This window comes from Lynx rufus, unplaced genomic scaffold (genome assembly GCF_022079265.1).
Source record: "Lynx rufus isolate CCGP_SWC_20201006 ecotype Redwood Valley unplaced genomic scaffold, mLynRuf1.p SCAF_8, whole genome shotgun sequence".
In the NCBI taxonomy this organism is placed as follows: Eukaryota; Metazoa; Chordata; class Mammalia; order Carnivora; family Felidae; genus Lynx; species Lynx rufus.
In genome coordinates this window covers 45,226,123-45,240,283 of record NW_025814896.1, presented here as the reverse complement: position 1 = coordinate 45,240,283, position 14,161 = coordinate 45,226,123, and the positions used below count along the sequence as shown (strand labels likewise).

At 40.5% G+C, this 14,161-nt stretch overlaps 1 protein-coding gene across 1 annotated transcript in view; it reads right to left on the bottom strand.

Moving 5' to 3' along the window:
• The window catches only part of CFAP61 (cilia and flagella associated protein 61), a 270,944-nt gene that overhangs the window by 151,830 nt on the left and 104,953 nt on the right, over positions 1-14,161 (bottom strand). Inside the window, exons 13-14 of the mRNA XM_047067515.1 lie at positions 7,556-7,682; positions 3,029-3,106 (exon numbers count right to left, since the gene is read on the bottom strand). Of these exons, the coding sequence (XP_046923471.1) occupies positions 3,029-3,106; positions 7,556-7,682 (205 nt within the window). The remainder of the gene's footprint in view (positions 1-3,028; positions 3,107-7,555; positions 7,683-14,161) is intronic.

Genomic DNA, 14,161 nt, shown 5'->3' with positions numbered 1-14,161 from the left:
CCTCTGTCTGCCCCTCCCCCACCCACACTCTGTCTCTGTCTCTGTCTCTCAAAAATAAACATTAACAAAATTTTTTAAAAATCATTCAAAGATACATTGAATCAAAAAGAGAAATAAACCAAAGAACAAGTATATAGTGTAAGATACATTAATGGTTAATGGAATAAAGCCGTATGGTCATCTCAATAAATGCCAAAACATATTTGATGATAAAATTCAACACTCATTCATAATAAAAACTTTTAGTAAACTAGAAATAGAAGAGAATTTCCTTATAGTTTGATAAAGGATGCCTCCCAGAAACCTGCAGCAAATATTATACTAAATGGAGGAAAATACAGAATCATTCCCATTAAAACTAAGAACACCACAAAAGTATCCATTATAAACATTACTATTCAATGTTATTCTAAACATATAACAAAACTGGAAAAAGAAATAAGATATAAATATTTTAAAAATAAGGCTATTTTCCAAAGATGGCCACAAGATTAACTTGCATCCTGCATGCTCTTTGGCAGACTGACCTTGCCACACTCTCAGCATCAAGAGGTGGAGTCACTTTCTCCATCCCTAGAATCTGAGCATGCCCTATAACTGCTTTGGTCAAGACAATGTGGAAGAAGTGACACTGTGCCAGAAAAGAGATTCAACTGAAAACTCTCAGAGCTAAAGAGACTTCAAAAAGGTGGCTGGATATAAGATCACAAGACAAAAAGTACTATTGTTCCCACATACCAAAATGAACACTTAGAACAATGAAAAAAAAAAGTATCTCTTTATAATACCCAGAAAAATATAATTTTTTTTACATTTATTTATTTTTGAGAGACAGAGAGAGACAGAGCACAAGTGGGGGAGGGGCAGAGAGAGAAGGAGACAGAATCTGAAGTAGGCTCCAGGCTCTGAGTTGTCAGCACAGAGCCTGACCCGGGGCTCGAACTCACAAACTGTGAGCCTAAGTCCAAGGCTTAACCGACTGAGCCACCCAGGCACTCCAATACCCAGAAAAATATAAAACAAGTAGAAACAAATCATAAATGTTCAGGACTGTATCAGTCAGGGTCTCATCAGGAAACAGATGGTATGTTCAAATTAGGATTACTGGAGGTGGGTTAAAACAAAAAGACTACTTACAAGGAGGGGGCAGGGTGTAGGGAAACCAGTAGGGGACAGTGTAGCAGCAACTGCAAGCTAACACCACCTTAGGTGGGTGGCATGGGAGGTGCTAGTTACTGGAATCCAAAATGAGAGGGTGCTGGAGAAAAGGCCACCTTGAAAAGCTCAAAAAACTCAGTGGAGAGACCAGCCAGCTGAGGGCATCCCAATCTCACTCTCCTCCCTTCCTCTCATCAGGGTTCCACTTTGGCCAAATCCAATTAGAGTCAGAGAGTAAACAGAACAGAGCAGAGAGTAAACCTACAGGGGCAAAGTATCTGGCACAAGAAAGCTGTACGTGAAAAGCCACAAAACTTTACTGAAGAACCCGAAATAATTCAACATCACCACCACCAATACAGAAAGCCATGTTCCTAGAAAGTCTCAATATTTCATTATTTATTAAATTTTTTTTAATGTTTATTTTTTGAGAGAGAGACAAAGACAGAGGCAGAGAGAACAAGCAGGGAAGGGGCAGAGAGAGCCAAAGACACAGAATCAGAAGCAGGCTGCAGTCTCTGAGCTGTCAGCATACAGCCTGACTTGGGGCTCAAACTCACGAACCACTAGATCATGACCTGAGCCAAAGTAGGACGCTTAACCAACTGAGCCACCCAAATGCCCCGAGAAAGTCTCAATATTTTAATTGTTGATTCTGCCTATATTGTTCTACAAAAACCACAAAGGTGCAAATAAGTTCATTTAGTAAGTATTACAAGGCTTATCTGGAAAAGGAAATATCTAATTAAAACCAAGAGAATTTAGAAAAAAAGACAAATGAGAGAAGACTCCCCTATCAGATACCAAAGCACATAATAATACAAGAGATATCAACAAGTAAATCCACAGAACAGAGGGTTTAAAAATAGATACAGGCATATGGAATCATGTAAAGGTGACATTTTAAATCAGCAGGAAAATAATGAACTACTCAGCAATAAATACTTCGGAAGAATTGGCTGTGCACTAGGAAAAAAAAATTACTTGTCCAATTGACCATACACACACACACACACACACACACACACACACACACACAGTGCATGTAATTAATTATGTGCAAGCAAGAATGTAGGAAAGAATAAATGCCTAACTATTAACAGTAGTAATTCTTTGGGGAGCACTGGGACTTTTTTGTTTGTTTGTTTTTTGTTTTGTTTTGATTTTTTGGTGGTGGTGGTCCTGGTGGAAGGTTATTTGAAAATTTTTTTAATTTTTTAATTTTTTATTTTAGAGAGAGAGAGAGAGCATGAGTAGAGGAGAAGGGCAGAGAGACCCAGAGAGAGAATCTCAAGCAGATTCCATGCTCAGGGCAGAGCCCGATGTGGGGGTTGATCCCACAACCCTGGGATCGGGACCTGAGCTGAAATCAAGAGTCAGAACGCTCAACCAATTGAACCACCTAGGCACCCTGGTTATATGAATTTATAAAATGTGAATTTTTCATATATTCTCTGTAATATTTTATTTTTTTTATTTTTTATTTTTTTTATTTTTGGGACAGAGAGAGACAGAGCATGAACGGGGGAGGGGCAGAGAGAGAGGGAGACACAGAATCGGAAACAGGCTCCAGGCTCTGAGCCATCAGCCCAGAGCCCGACGCGGGGCTCGAACTCACGGACCGCGAGATCGTGACCTGGCTGAAGTCGGACGCTTAACCGACTGCGCCACCCAGGCGCCCCTCTCTGTAATATTTTAAATAGTTTAAACTGAAAAAATGGGAAACTGAAAATCAACCAAGCAGATGATGAAATCCTTAAAAGAAGAGGCATTCATATTAAATAAACAAAAACGAAAAAGAGGTATTGTGTGCTAATTCATGATATAAAAAGGCACAATCCAAGAAATCAATGTCTATTTTGCAATTTACCATTTCATCTCTGATCACTGCAATGCCGACTATTTGCTCTGCAACTTCAGCTACAAATGCTTTCAGTGGTGTTCCATCCTGAAAAGATAAGCATATGTTTTAAGGCCCTTAAAATATAACCATCCAGGTTTGTGTAAGCAGTCAGTAGTCGGCTGTAACTAACAACAATGACGTTCAGAGCCAACATCCTACCTTTGGACCATGTACTAAGTTAAATGTCCTCCCTGTGTTCATTGAACCCTCACTCCTATGAATATTATCATTTTCTCTATTTCACTTACCAGAAAATAAGGCTTGGGGGGCTGAGTAACATGCTGAGATTTCCAGTTAGTAAGGGCTGGATCTGTGATTCAAACCACAGTCCCTTTGACCTGGAATCTGTTTTCCTTAGCTCTGCATTAGTGGTTCTCAAATATTGTGATCCCAGGACCTCTATTCCCTGAGGACCCCAAAGAGCTTGGTTTATGTGTGTAATATCTATCTATCACTATTTTCTATATTAGAAGTTAAAATTTGGAAAATTTTGATGTTGATTCATTTTTGTTGAATTTACTAATTAAAACAAAATTCAAAATTTGACAAAAATATTTAGAGAGGAGAGTAGCATTGTTTTATATTTTTTCAAATCCCTTTAATGTCTGGCTTAATGAAAGACAGCTGGATGCTCATATCTGCTTCTTCATTCAATCTGCTGCAATATGTTATTTTGGTTGAAATATACAAAAAAATCTGTCTTCACAAAGATACAGAGCTAGAAAACAGGGAAGTATTTAAATAATCTTTCAGATAATTATGGATATTCTTCTCTGATGCTCAACAAGTGGTACTGTTTTAAAGATCAGTTGCAGGGCGCCTGGTTAAGCTTCCGACTTTGGCTCAGGTCATGATCTCACAGTTCGTGGGTTTGAGCCCCACGTCGGGCTCTGTGCTGACAGCTCAGAGCCTGGAACCTGCTTCCAATTCTGTGACTCCCTCTCTCTGCCCCTCCCCCTCTCATGCTCTGTCTCTCTCAAAAATAAATATTTAAAAAAATAAAAAAATAAAAGATCAATTGCATTGTGGAAGCTGAAACCATATCAGTAAACTTTGTACTCACGTGAGTACTTTTTACCTATGTGTGATGTTGTAACATCCTGTTTTATCTACAAAATATTGGCTCACCAAGCTTACACAGATTTTCCAAATGTTGACTTATGATAAAATATCAAAGCATCAGGGGCGCTGGGTGGCTCAGTCAGTTGAGCGTCTGACTTTGGCTCAGGTCATGATCTCACAGTTCGTGAGTTCAAGCTCCGCACTGGGCTCTGTGCTGACAGCTCAGACCCTGGAGCCTGCTTCAGATTTTGTGTCTCCCTCTCTCTGCTCCTCTCCCACTCATGCTCTGTCTCTCAATAATAAATAAATGCTAAAAAAATTAAAAGCATCACATTTGGTGACATTGCCACCAGCCTCATCAGAAAAACTTTTTAAAATTTTTGGAAGCTGTGAAGCTCATGATGAAAGATACTGATTTTCCAAAATTCTAATTTTTTTATTGAAAGCTTGGATATTATCACAGGGAACAAATACTGTCAGTTGTTCCCTTGGAGTGACAGCCTTGCGTCTTTCATTTTTAAGACAATGTCTGCCAAGTATTCGAGACCGAGACCGAATAACCATATTTTGTCTGCCAGCTGTTCTTTCAAGTAAAAGTGGTGTTCCATGAGAACAGGGGCTAGTTCTGCATGAAAATCAAACAATTGCAGAAATGCTCTTTCTTGAAACAACTAACATACTTTAGTCTGCAGTAGGAGACCTTTATGTGCACCTCGCATTTTGCCACAACAGAATATTGAAAATACAGGTACTTAAGGATTGAAATTTAATTAAGTTAGTAATTTTTACCACTTCGAGTGAAACTGGCTTTTCTTTTTCTTTTTTTATTGAAAGTTATATTGAGATAGCTGTAGCCTCACAAGTAGTTGTAAGAAATGATACAGACAGGGGCGCCTGGGTGGCTCTGTCAGTTAAGCGGCCAACTTTTGGCTCAGGTCATGATCGCACGGTTAGTGGGTTTGAGCCCCATGTTGGGCTCTGTGCTGACAGCTTGGAGCCTAGAGACTGCTTCAGATTCTGTATCTCCTTCTCTTTCTGCCCCTCCCCTGCTTGCACTCTGTCTCTGTCTCTCTCTCAAAAACAAATAAATGTTTTTTAAAAAAAAAAGAAATACAGAGAAATTCCTTCTACACTTTGCCCAGTATCCTCTCATAGTAAGATTCTGCAAAACTCTAGCATAATATGACAAGCACAGAATGCACATTGATGTGTGTGTGTGTGTGTGTGTGTGTGTGTTTATCAAGTTCTACACAATTTTATCCATGTGTAGGTTCATATATCCACCAGTACAGTTCCAACAAAAGATCCCTTGAATTACCTTGCTATAACCACACCCATCTACTTTCTGCCTTCCTCTGGCCCTTAACCTGTGGCAACAAATAATCTCTTCTCCATTTCTAAAACTGTGTTATTTCAAACATGTAATGTAAGTGGAATCATACAGTATATAACCTTTAGGGCTTGGCTTCCCCCCACCCCAACTCAGCATAATTCTCTGCAGATTCATCCAAGCTGATGAATAAACCTACAGTTCATTCCTTTGTATTGTTAAGTACTATTCCATGGCATGGACACGTCACAGTTTACCCATTCACCTGTTGCAGGACATCTGGGCTGATTCTGACAGCTTATGAACATTCGCGTACAAGACTTCATTTCTCTGGGATAAATGCCCAGGAGTGCAATTACTAGGTCATATGGTTGCTGCATTTTTAGTTTTTATAGAAATAGCCAAAATGTCTCCCAGAGCATGGTAGCATTTTACATTCCCACTGGCAACATGTGAATGATCCTGTTTCCCTGCATCCTCCCCAGCATCTAGTGGTACCACTCTTTTTGTTTTGGCCATTGTGTTGCTGTGCAACGATGCCCTCACTAGATTTTCTTTTCCTGATGTTAACATGAGTGAATGGCGATGAAGGACTCAACGAACTCCGGTGCCGCTGCTTTGATTCACACTGAGACTCCCAAGGCTGTGCTCACCACTGCGTTTGCACCATTGGTGTGAAGATCAATACAGTGGAAAAGGAAAATACTTTCTTATTCTTATTACAGAAACAATTTTTTGTTACTTCATGGATGCCCCTGAAAATTTATGTCTCAGAGGCCTCTATGGCTCCTTAAACCACATTTCGAGAAACAGGGCGCTATATCACACTGCATTAGCAGGCCAGGAGGGAAGTAGCAAAAAAAAAAAAAAAATGAAAAAACAAACAGATCAAGACAAACCAAAACAAAAAACATGTTCTGGAGAGAAGTTTTCTTTTAATCTGCTACCTTATCAAATACTTGTTTGGTAAATATTAAATATTTCACTGTGTTCAGGTGTTAGGTGTCTCCCTCTGGATGACTTAAAACTTAAAGTGCTTATTCAAAAGATCCAATAGCTGGAAACCTTCCCAAATGACAGTGGAAGGAAGAAATAAATTGTGGAATATTCATGCAATGAAATACTTTACACCACAATATGTGTGAGTCTCACATGTTGCTGAGCAATAAAAGCCTGGTATCAGAGCACATACGGTACAATCCCTTCAAATAAAATTCAAAAACAGGCATAGCTAATTTATAATCTTAGAAGTCAAGGTGGTATTAACATGAGGAGAAAGTAACTGAATGGGAGCATGAGAGGAACTTCAGGCAGGCTGGGTTAGTCTTCAGGCAGGGGTTAGTCTGTTTCCTGAAACAGGCGCTCATTACATGGTGTATTTGAATTGTGAAATCTATCGAGCTGTTCATTGGTTATAGCTCAATAAGACTTTTTTTTTTAAATAAAATTTATCAAAAATGTAACAGCATTTCTCCAACTCCATGTGCTGTTCCATGTCTGGTTAAGTTAACTGTCATGGTCCTCAAGAAAGCAGTGTTAACATAAGGACTCCTAGAAAGAGAACCCAACATTTGTCATACAAGATCTTTCCTAGCTCATCCATTCCCTGAGGACATAGCCAGCTCAACAACAACAACAAAAAAACCCTCTAGACAGAATCACCATCCAGGGTCAAATGGAGTTCCATCAGACTGGATAGGTCTGATATCCAGTGTTGCTGGTTAAGCACCAAGCACCACAGGTTCCTGAGCTACCATTCCCTAACCTCAGTCAGATCTTCCTATTCCAAGCCCTGAGATCTATCCTGTTTCAGGACACTTGTCTGGATCAAGTCCAAATTTTCTATCTCTGTGATAAAGATTTAGAATATCTGACCAGCACTCTGCCTTGGGGCCACGAGTGAGGAGAACACCCTCACTTCCTTAAACCCCAGTTTCCCAGGTTTTCTTTTCTTGCTCCCATCTTCCAACTCCACCTCTGCCTCCCCACCACACAATTCTCCAACTGAGATCCAAGGAAACCTCAAGGCTGAAACTACATGGGTCATAATGGTCCCATATCACGAGGGAAAGGAAGCCAATCGGGTCATAGTAGGTACTTACAGGGTCTCTGTGAGCCTCATTGTATTGCTTTAAATCCTCCAATATACTTTTATTCAGCATGAGAGTGCTAACAAGGTTTTCAACACCAGGAGTATCCGACAAAGAGGCTAATCTTATTTTAATAGACCTGGATGAGGAGAGATACTTTTTTTTAGGTTAAGGTACTAAAATATATATCCTCCCCCTCAAAATGAACAGAATTATAATGTATCACATATACATAAAATAATATTCAGCAAAAATGTTCATGTAACATTAACGTTTGATTAATTATAAAAGTAACTCATTTCATTCTAGAAATGTATTTTCATTAACCAGAGAGAACACAAAGTTACACTCTAGATGCATTTATTTTGAAATGTGCAGAAAGAGGGGGCAGTCTAAGATGGGAACATAGGAAGATCCTGAATTCATCTCCTCCCACAGACACACCAAATGTACTGCTACATATGGAATAATTCCCTCTGCAAAAGACCTCAAAACTAGCTGAATGGCTCCTTCACAACAAACAATAAAGGGCCACATCAAGATGGTAGAAGAGGCAGAGATTCAGTCTTGCCAAAAAACCTCACCCTAGCACAGTGACCCACGATTGGGAGAGATCTCACAAATATGGAGCTGCTATTTACCCTCTCTCTGCCTCACTAAAACTCTGAGGGGTGCAGTCCACACAGGGGGCTCTCCTTGATCACCTGGGTCTGGGAGCCAGGGAGGCTTGTGTTCTTGGGTCCCATGGGGCTGTAACAATCACAGAGGCAGTTCTTGGCAGGCTACCACCCCTAGGGCACTGCACAGGTTGCAGACTGAAACACACCCTGGTCTTCCTGTGAAAAAGGCCTATGTACTTGTCCTGGAGCTCAGCCTGAGGGGCAGGCCTCAGGTTTGCTACACATCTAGCAGCTATGGAGTGTCCAAAGAAAGTAGGCCAGAGGGTGCCAACTTTGTGCTCTCCCTTAGCTTTGCTACAGCTTGCCAGTAACTCCCAGAAAAGAGCTTATACACTTGTCTGAAGCCCCAAAATTTTTAAATATCACCCAAGATGCAGCTCCAGGTCACCTGATCTGGAGATGAGCAGGATTTATGACTGTAGTGCCACAGAACTGTATATATTTGAATACTTTGAAAGCTGCTGCATGAAGGTCTAGCTTAGAATCAGCCTGGAAGTAGGTGCTGAATGAATGCTCTCTTTGAAACATGGACAGCCTTGGTACTCTCTCAATAAATGGGACATATCACGAATAAATCAGGCTGCTTAGACAATCACAAAGGATAGAGAAACAACCAAGAGCTAGGACATGTTTAAACAATAGGCTCCTCCTTCCCTCCTTTAAGATTGGGAAAGGTAGCTGTTTTGCCTAATACATAGAAGCAAACACAGAGAGTCAAACAAAATGAGTAAACAGAAATATATTTCTTTTTTTCTTTTTTATTTTTTTAATATGAAATTTATTGTCAAATTGGTTTCCATACAACACCCAGTGCTCATCCCAACAGGTGCCCTCCTCAATACCCATCACCCACCCTCCCCTAACTCCCACCCCCCCATCAACCATCAGATTGTTCTCAGTTTTTAAGAGTCTCTTATGGTTTGGCTCCCTACCTCTCTAACTTTTTGTTTCCTTCCCCTCCCCCATGGTCTTCTGTTAAGTTTCTCAGGATCCATACAGGAGTGAAAACATATGGTATCTGTCTTTCTCTGTAGGACTTACTTCACTTGGCATAACACTCTCCAGTTCCATCCACGTTGCTACAAAAGGCCATATTTCATGCTTTCTCATTGCCATGTAGTATTCCATTGTGTATATAAGAACTCACCAAACTCCACACCCGAAAAACAAATAATCCAGTGAAGAAATGGGCAGAAAACATGAATAGACACTCCTCTAAAGAAGACATCCAGATGGCCAACAGGCATATGAAATATGCTCAATGTTGCTCCTCATCAGGGAAATACAAATAAAAACCACACTCAGATACCACCTCACACCAGTCAGAGTGGCTAAAATGAACAAATCAGGAGACTATAAATGTTAGAGAGGATGTGGAGAAATGGGAACTCTCTTGCACTGTTGGTGGGAATGCAAACTGGTGCAGTCTCTCTGGAAAACAGTGTGGAGGTTCCTCAAAAAATTAAAAATAGATCTACCCTATGACCCAGCAATAGCACTGCTAGGAATTTACCCAAGGGATACAGGAGTGCTGATGCATAGGGGCACTTGTACCCCAATGTTTATAGCAGCACTTTCAACAATAGCCAAATTATGGAAACAGCCTAAATGTCCATCAACTGATGAATGGATAAAGAAATATGTTTCAAATGGAAGAACAAGATAAAACCTCAGAAAAAAATCTTAATGAAATGAAGATAAATAACTTACCTGATTAAGAGTTCAAAATAATGGTCATAAGGATGCTCACCAAAAATGGGAGAAATATGAATGACCACAGTGAGAACTTCCACAGAGATAGGAAATACAAGGAAGTACCAAACAGAAGTCACAGAGCTGAAGAATACATTAAATGAAAAATACACGAGAGGGGGTTACCAGCAGACTAGCTGAAGCAGAAGAAAGAATCAGTGATCCAGCAGACAGGGCAGTGGAACTCATCTACACAGAGCAGGGAAGAGAAAAAGGAATCTAAAAAGTGAAGACAGCCTAAGGGTACCCATGGGACAACATCAAGCAGAAAACCATTCACACTATTGGAGTCCCAGAAGGAGACAGAGAGAACAGGGCAAAAAATGTATTTGAAGAAACCATGGCTGAGAACTTCCCTAACCTGGGGAAGAAAACAGACATCCAGATCCAGGAAGCACAGAGTGTTCCAAATAAGATGAACTCAAAAAGATCCACACTAATAAATATAATTAGAATGTCAAAAGTTAAAGATAAAGAGAGAATCTTAAGAGCAGGAAGAAAACAACAACTTGTTCTGTAGAAGGGAACCACCCTAAGACTATTAGCAGAATTTTCAGCAGAGTCTTTACAGGCTGGAAGGCAGTGGCAGGATACATACAAAGTAATGAAAGGAACACACTTCCAACCAAGAAGACTCTGCCCACCAATGCTGCTACTCAGAATTAAGAGATGAAGAGTTTCCCAGACAAGTAAAAACTAAAGGAGTTCATGACCACTAAACTGGCCTTACAAGAAATGTCAGAAAGGGCACTAATTAGAAACTAGAAAACATATGAAAGTATAAATCTCACTGGTAAAAGTAAATATATAGTAAAGGTAGTGAATTAATCACCTGCAAAGCTAGTATGAAAGTTAAAAAACAAAAAAAAAGTGGTAAAAATAACTATAGCTTCAATTATCAGTTAAGGGATACACAAAGTAAGATATAAAATGTGACCTCAAAAACACAAAACATGGGGGTGGAGTGAGTAAAAATGTAGTCCTTTAGAATGTGTTCAAACTTAAATTGCTATCAACTTAAAACAGACTTTTATATTATATATATGCATATATATAAATAGTGCCCCTTCTTTTCAGCTTAAAGGAATCTGTTTACATCTTGTCTATAAGAGACTCACTTCAGACATAAAGACATACAGACTGAAAGTGAAGGGATAGAGAAAGATATTCCATGCAAATAGAAGCTAAAAGAAAGCTAGGGTTATATCAGACAAGGCTATAGCTATATCACACAAAACAGGCTTTAAAACAAAGACTAAACTAAAAGACAAAGACATGGGGGTGCCTGGGTGGCTCAGTCAGTTAAGCACCTGACTCTTGGTTTCGGCTCAGGTCATGATCTCACAGCTTCATGGGTTCAAGACCCACATTGGGCTCTGCGTTGGTGGTGCGGAGCCTGCTTGGGATTCTCTCTCTCTCTGCCCCTCCCCCACTTGTGCTGACTCTCTCTCAAAATAAATATATAAATTTAAAAAAATTAAAACAAAATAAAGTGTGTTAAAAACTTAAGAGGTGACATTGAACCTGGGCTGGCTTCATGAGTCTTTAAATTCCTAATGATTTAATCTTTGATTTTGTGTTTTTACATGAAGTCAAGAAGACAATGGAGCATGTCCAGGGGTTTGATGCCACAGCTCATGCATGGTACCTACCTCCCACCATCGCTCCATGGCTTCTCTCCCACTTGTTTCCTGCCTCCAGAACCTTGGGCCCCGTAGGGCCTCCCCATCCCTGCCCCGTGACTACTGTGGCCCTCTGACAGAAGTGACAACTGGATTGCATTGGTGGGGGAGGCCCACATGCAGCCATTATGCTCTACCTTCATGGGGTCCTGGACACAGGCATGGGGAGGGTGGAGTATCAGGTACAAGCCCCATTGAGTCTCTAGTTAGAACAAGCTAGTGGCCATGATCACCCAGGGCAGGAAGTGCCATGGGTGCTCAGCTGGCAACTCAGTGTGGATCTTGCCTGCCCCTGACCCAAGTACTTTGTGCAGCCAAGTGCAGAGGTTGCAGGCCACTGGAGAATGCCTACTTGCCTCAGGTTGGAGTGGCGAGCCCATGGGAAGATGACTTCTCCATCTAAAGATGCGCTGCATATTATATAGCTGGCCTGGCACTGAATGCTCTCCAGTCACTAGGGTGTTATTACTAAATAAAGGAGTGCTGTTCCTCCTCCCATTAATAAAGTGACATATTCTAACCCACTTAGTTGTCAATTACAGTGAATATTTTGTGCTTAAATTTTAATGCATGCTTCCATATAACATGACAGGTAGCATATTTACAAAGAACAATCTACATCTATAATTAACTGATATAAAGATGATGTATTAATATAACCTTAATAATATAAATATTTTGAGCAATTTTTAAGTGAAGGATAAGAACTTTGTTCTGATATGGCCACCTTATGCCAAGATCTAATTCAGAAGGATTATGTAAAAAACAACACCACAAAAATACAGGAAAATACTCAAGGAAATGAAGACCATATGGCCACACAAAACCTTGTACTTGAATTTTTATGGCAGCATTATTCACAATAGCCCCAAAGATGGAAAGAGCCCAAATCTCTATCCACTTCTGAAGGGATAAACAAAATGTGATCTATCTATAATGGAATCTATAATTCAGCCACAGAAAGAAATGAAGTACTGACACATGCCACAACATGGATGAACTAGAAAACATTATGCTAAGTGAAAGAAGCCACATAGAAAAGGCCATATATTGTACAATTCCATTTATATGAAATGTTCAGAACAGGCAAATTTATAGAGACAGAAAGTAGACTTGCTTCCACCAGAGGCTGGGGTAGCAGGAGAGAATAGGAGTGACTGCTAATTTGGGTGATGAAAATATTTTGGAACCAGAGAGGAGCTCAATAAACATCCGCTAAAGGAATGAACGATGAAGCTTTCATGCAGATGACCAGAGAGTTTCCCCCATGCTTCTGTATATGGTCAGTGCTACAGTAGCATTGCTGAGTGTTGTGGAGGGGCGCCTGGGTGGCTCAGTTGGTTAAGCATCTGACTCTTGATTTGGGCTCAGGTCATGATCTTGCGGTTTTGTGAGTTCAAGCCCCACGTCAGGCTCTGTGCTGACTGCGCAAAGTCTGCTTAGAATTCTCCCTCTCTCTCTGCCCCTACCCTGCTCGTGCTCTCTCTCTCAAAACAAACAAACAAACAAACAAACAAACAAACAAACAAACAAAGAGTATTGTGGAACCAGGAGGTGAGTGAGCATGTGACATTTTTTTCCATGTCTCTATTGGTGGTCCATTCTGAAAGGCCAGGGTTTTTCCTAGCCCACAGCATTTCTCAATAACGTTTAATGGAATATGAGGCTGTTTTACTGCCAAGTATCACAAAAACACGAACATAATTTCACCAGTTTGTCCATGAAAATGTATTGTTTTTTGTTTTTTTTTTTTAATTTTTTTAACGTTTATTTATTTTTGAGGCAGAGAGAGACAGAGCATGAACGGGGGAGGGGCAGAAAGAGAGGGAGACACAGAATCAGAAGCAGGCTCCAGGCTCTGAGCCATCAGCCCAGAGCCCGACGCGGGGCTCGAACTCACGGACCACAAGATCATGACCTGGGTCAAAGTTGAACGCTTAACCCACCGAGCCACCCAGGAGCCCCGAAAATGTATTGTTGATTAGAGGACACAACCATTTTGTTGCATTGTGAGGCTCTCATCTCTGCTACTTAAGTTTGCCAAAGAGGAACACTTCACAACCTTCATGTGTTCCCAGACTTCCATGGAGAGGAATGGGCAATAGCAGTATGTTTGTGCACTACTCTAATCTAATGGTACACTGTCCAATATGGCAGCCGTAAGCCACACATGGCTACTGAGCAATTGAAAGGTAGCATCTCTGGGGTGCCTGGGTGGCTCAGGTGGTTAGGCATCCAACTTGGGCTCAGGTCATGATCTTACAGTTCATGAGTTCAAGCCCAGCAATGGGCTCTGTGCTGACAGCTCAGAGCCTAGGGCCTATTTCAGATTTTGGGTCTCTTCCTCTCTGCCCCTCCCCCACCGCACTCTGTTTCTCTCTCTTTCAAAAATAAACAAACATTTAAAAAATTAAAAAATAAAAAAGAAAGGGGGCATCTCCAAATTGAGATATGCTATATGCGTAAAATATCCACTGAATTCTGAAGACTTGGTACAAAAAAAA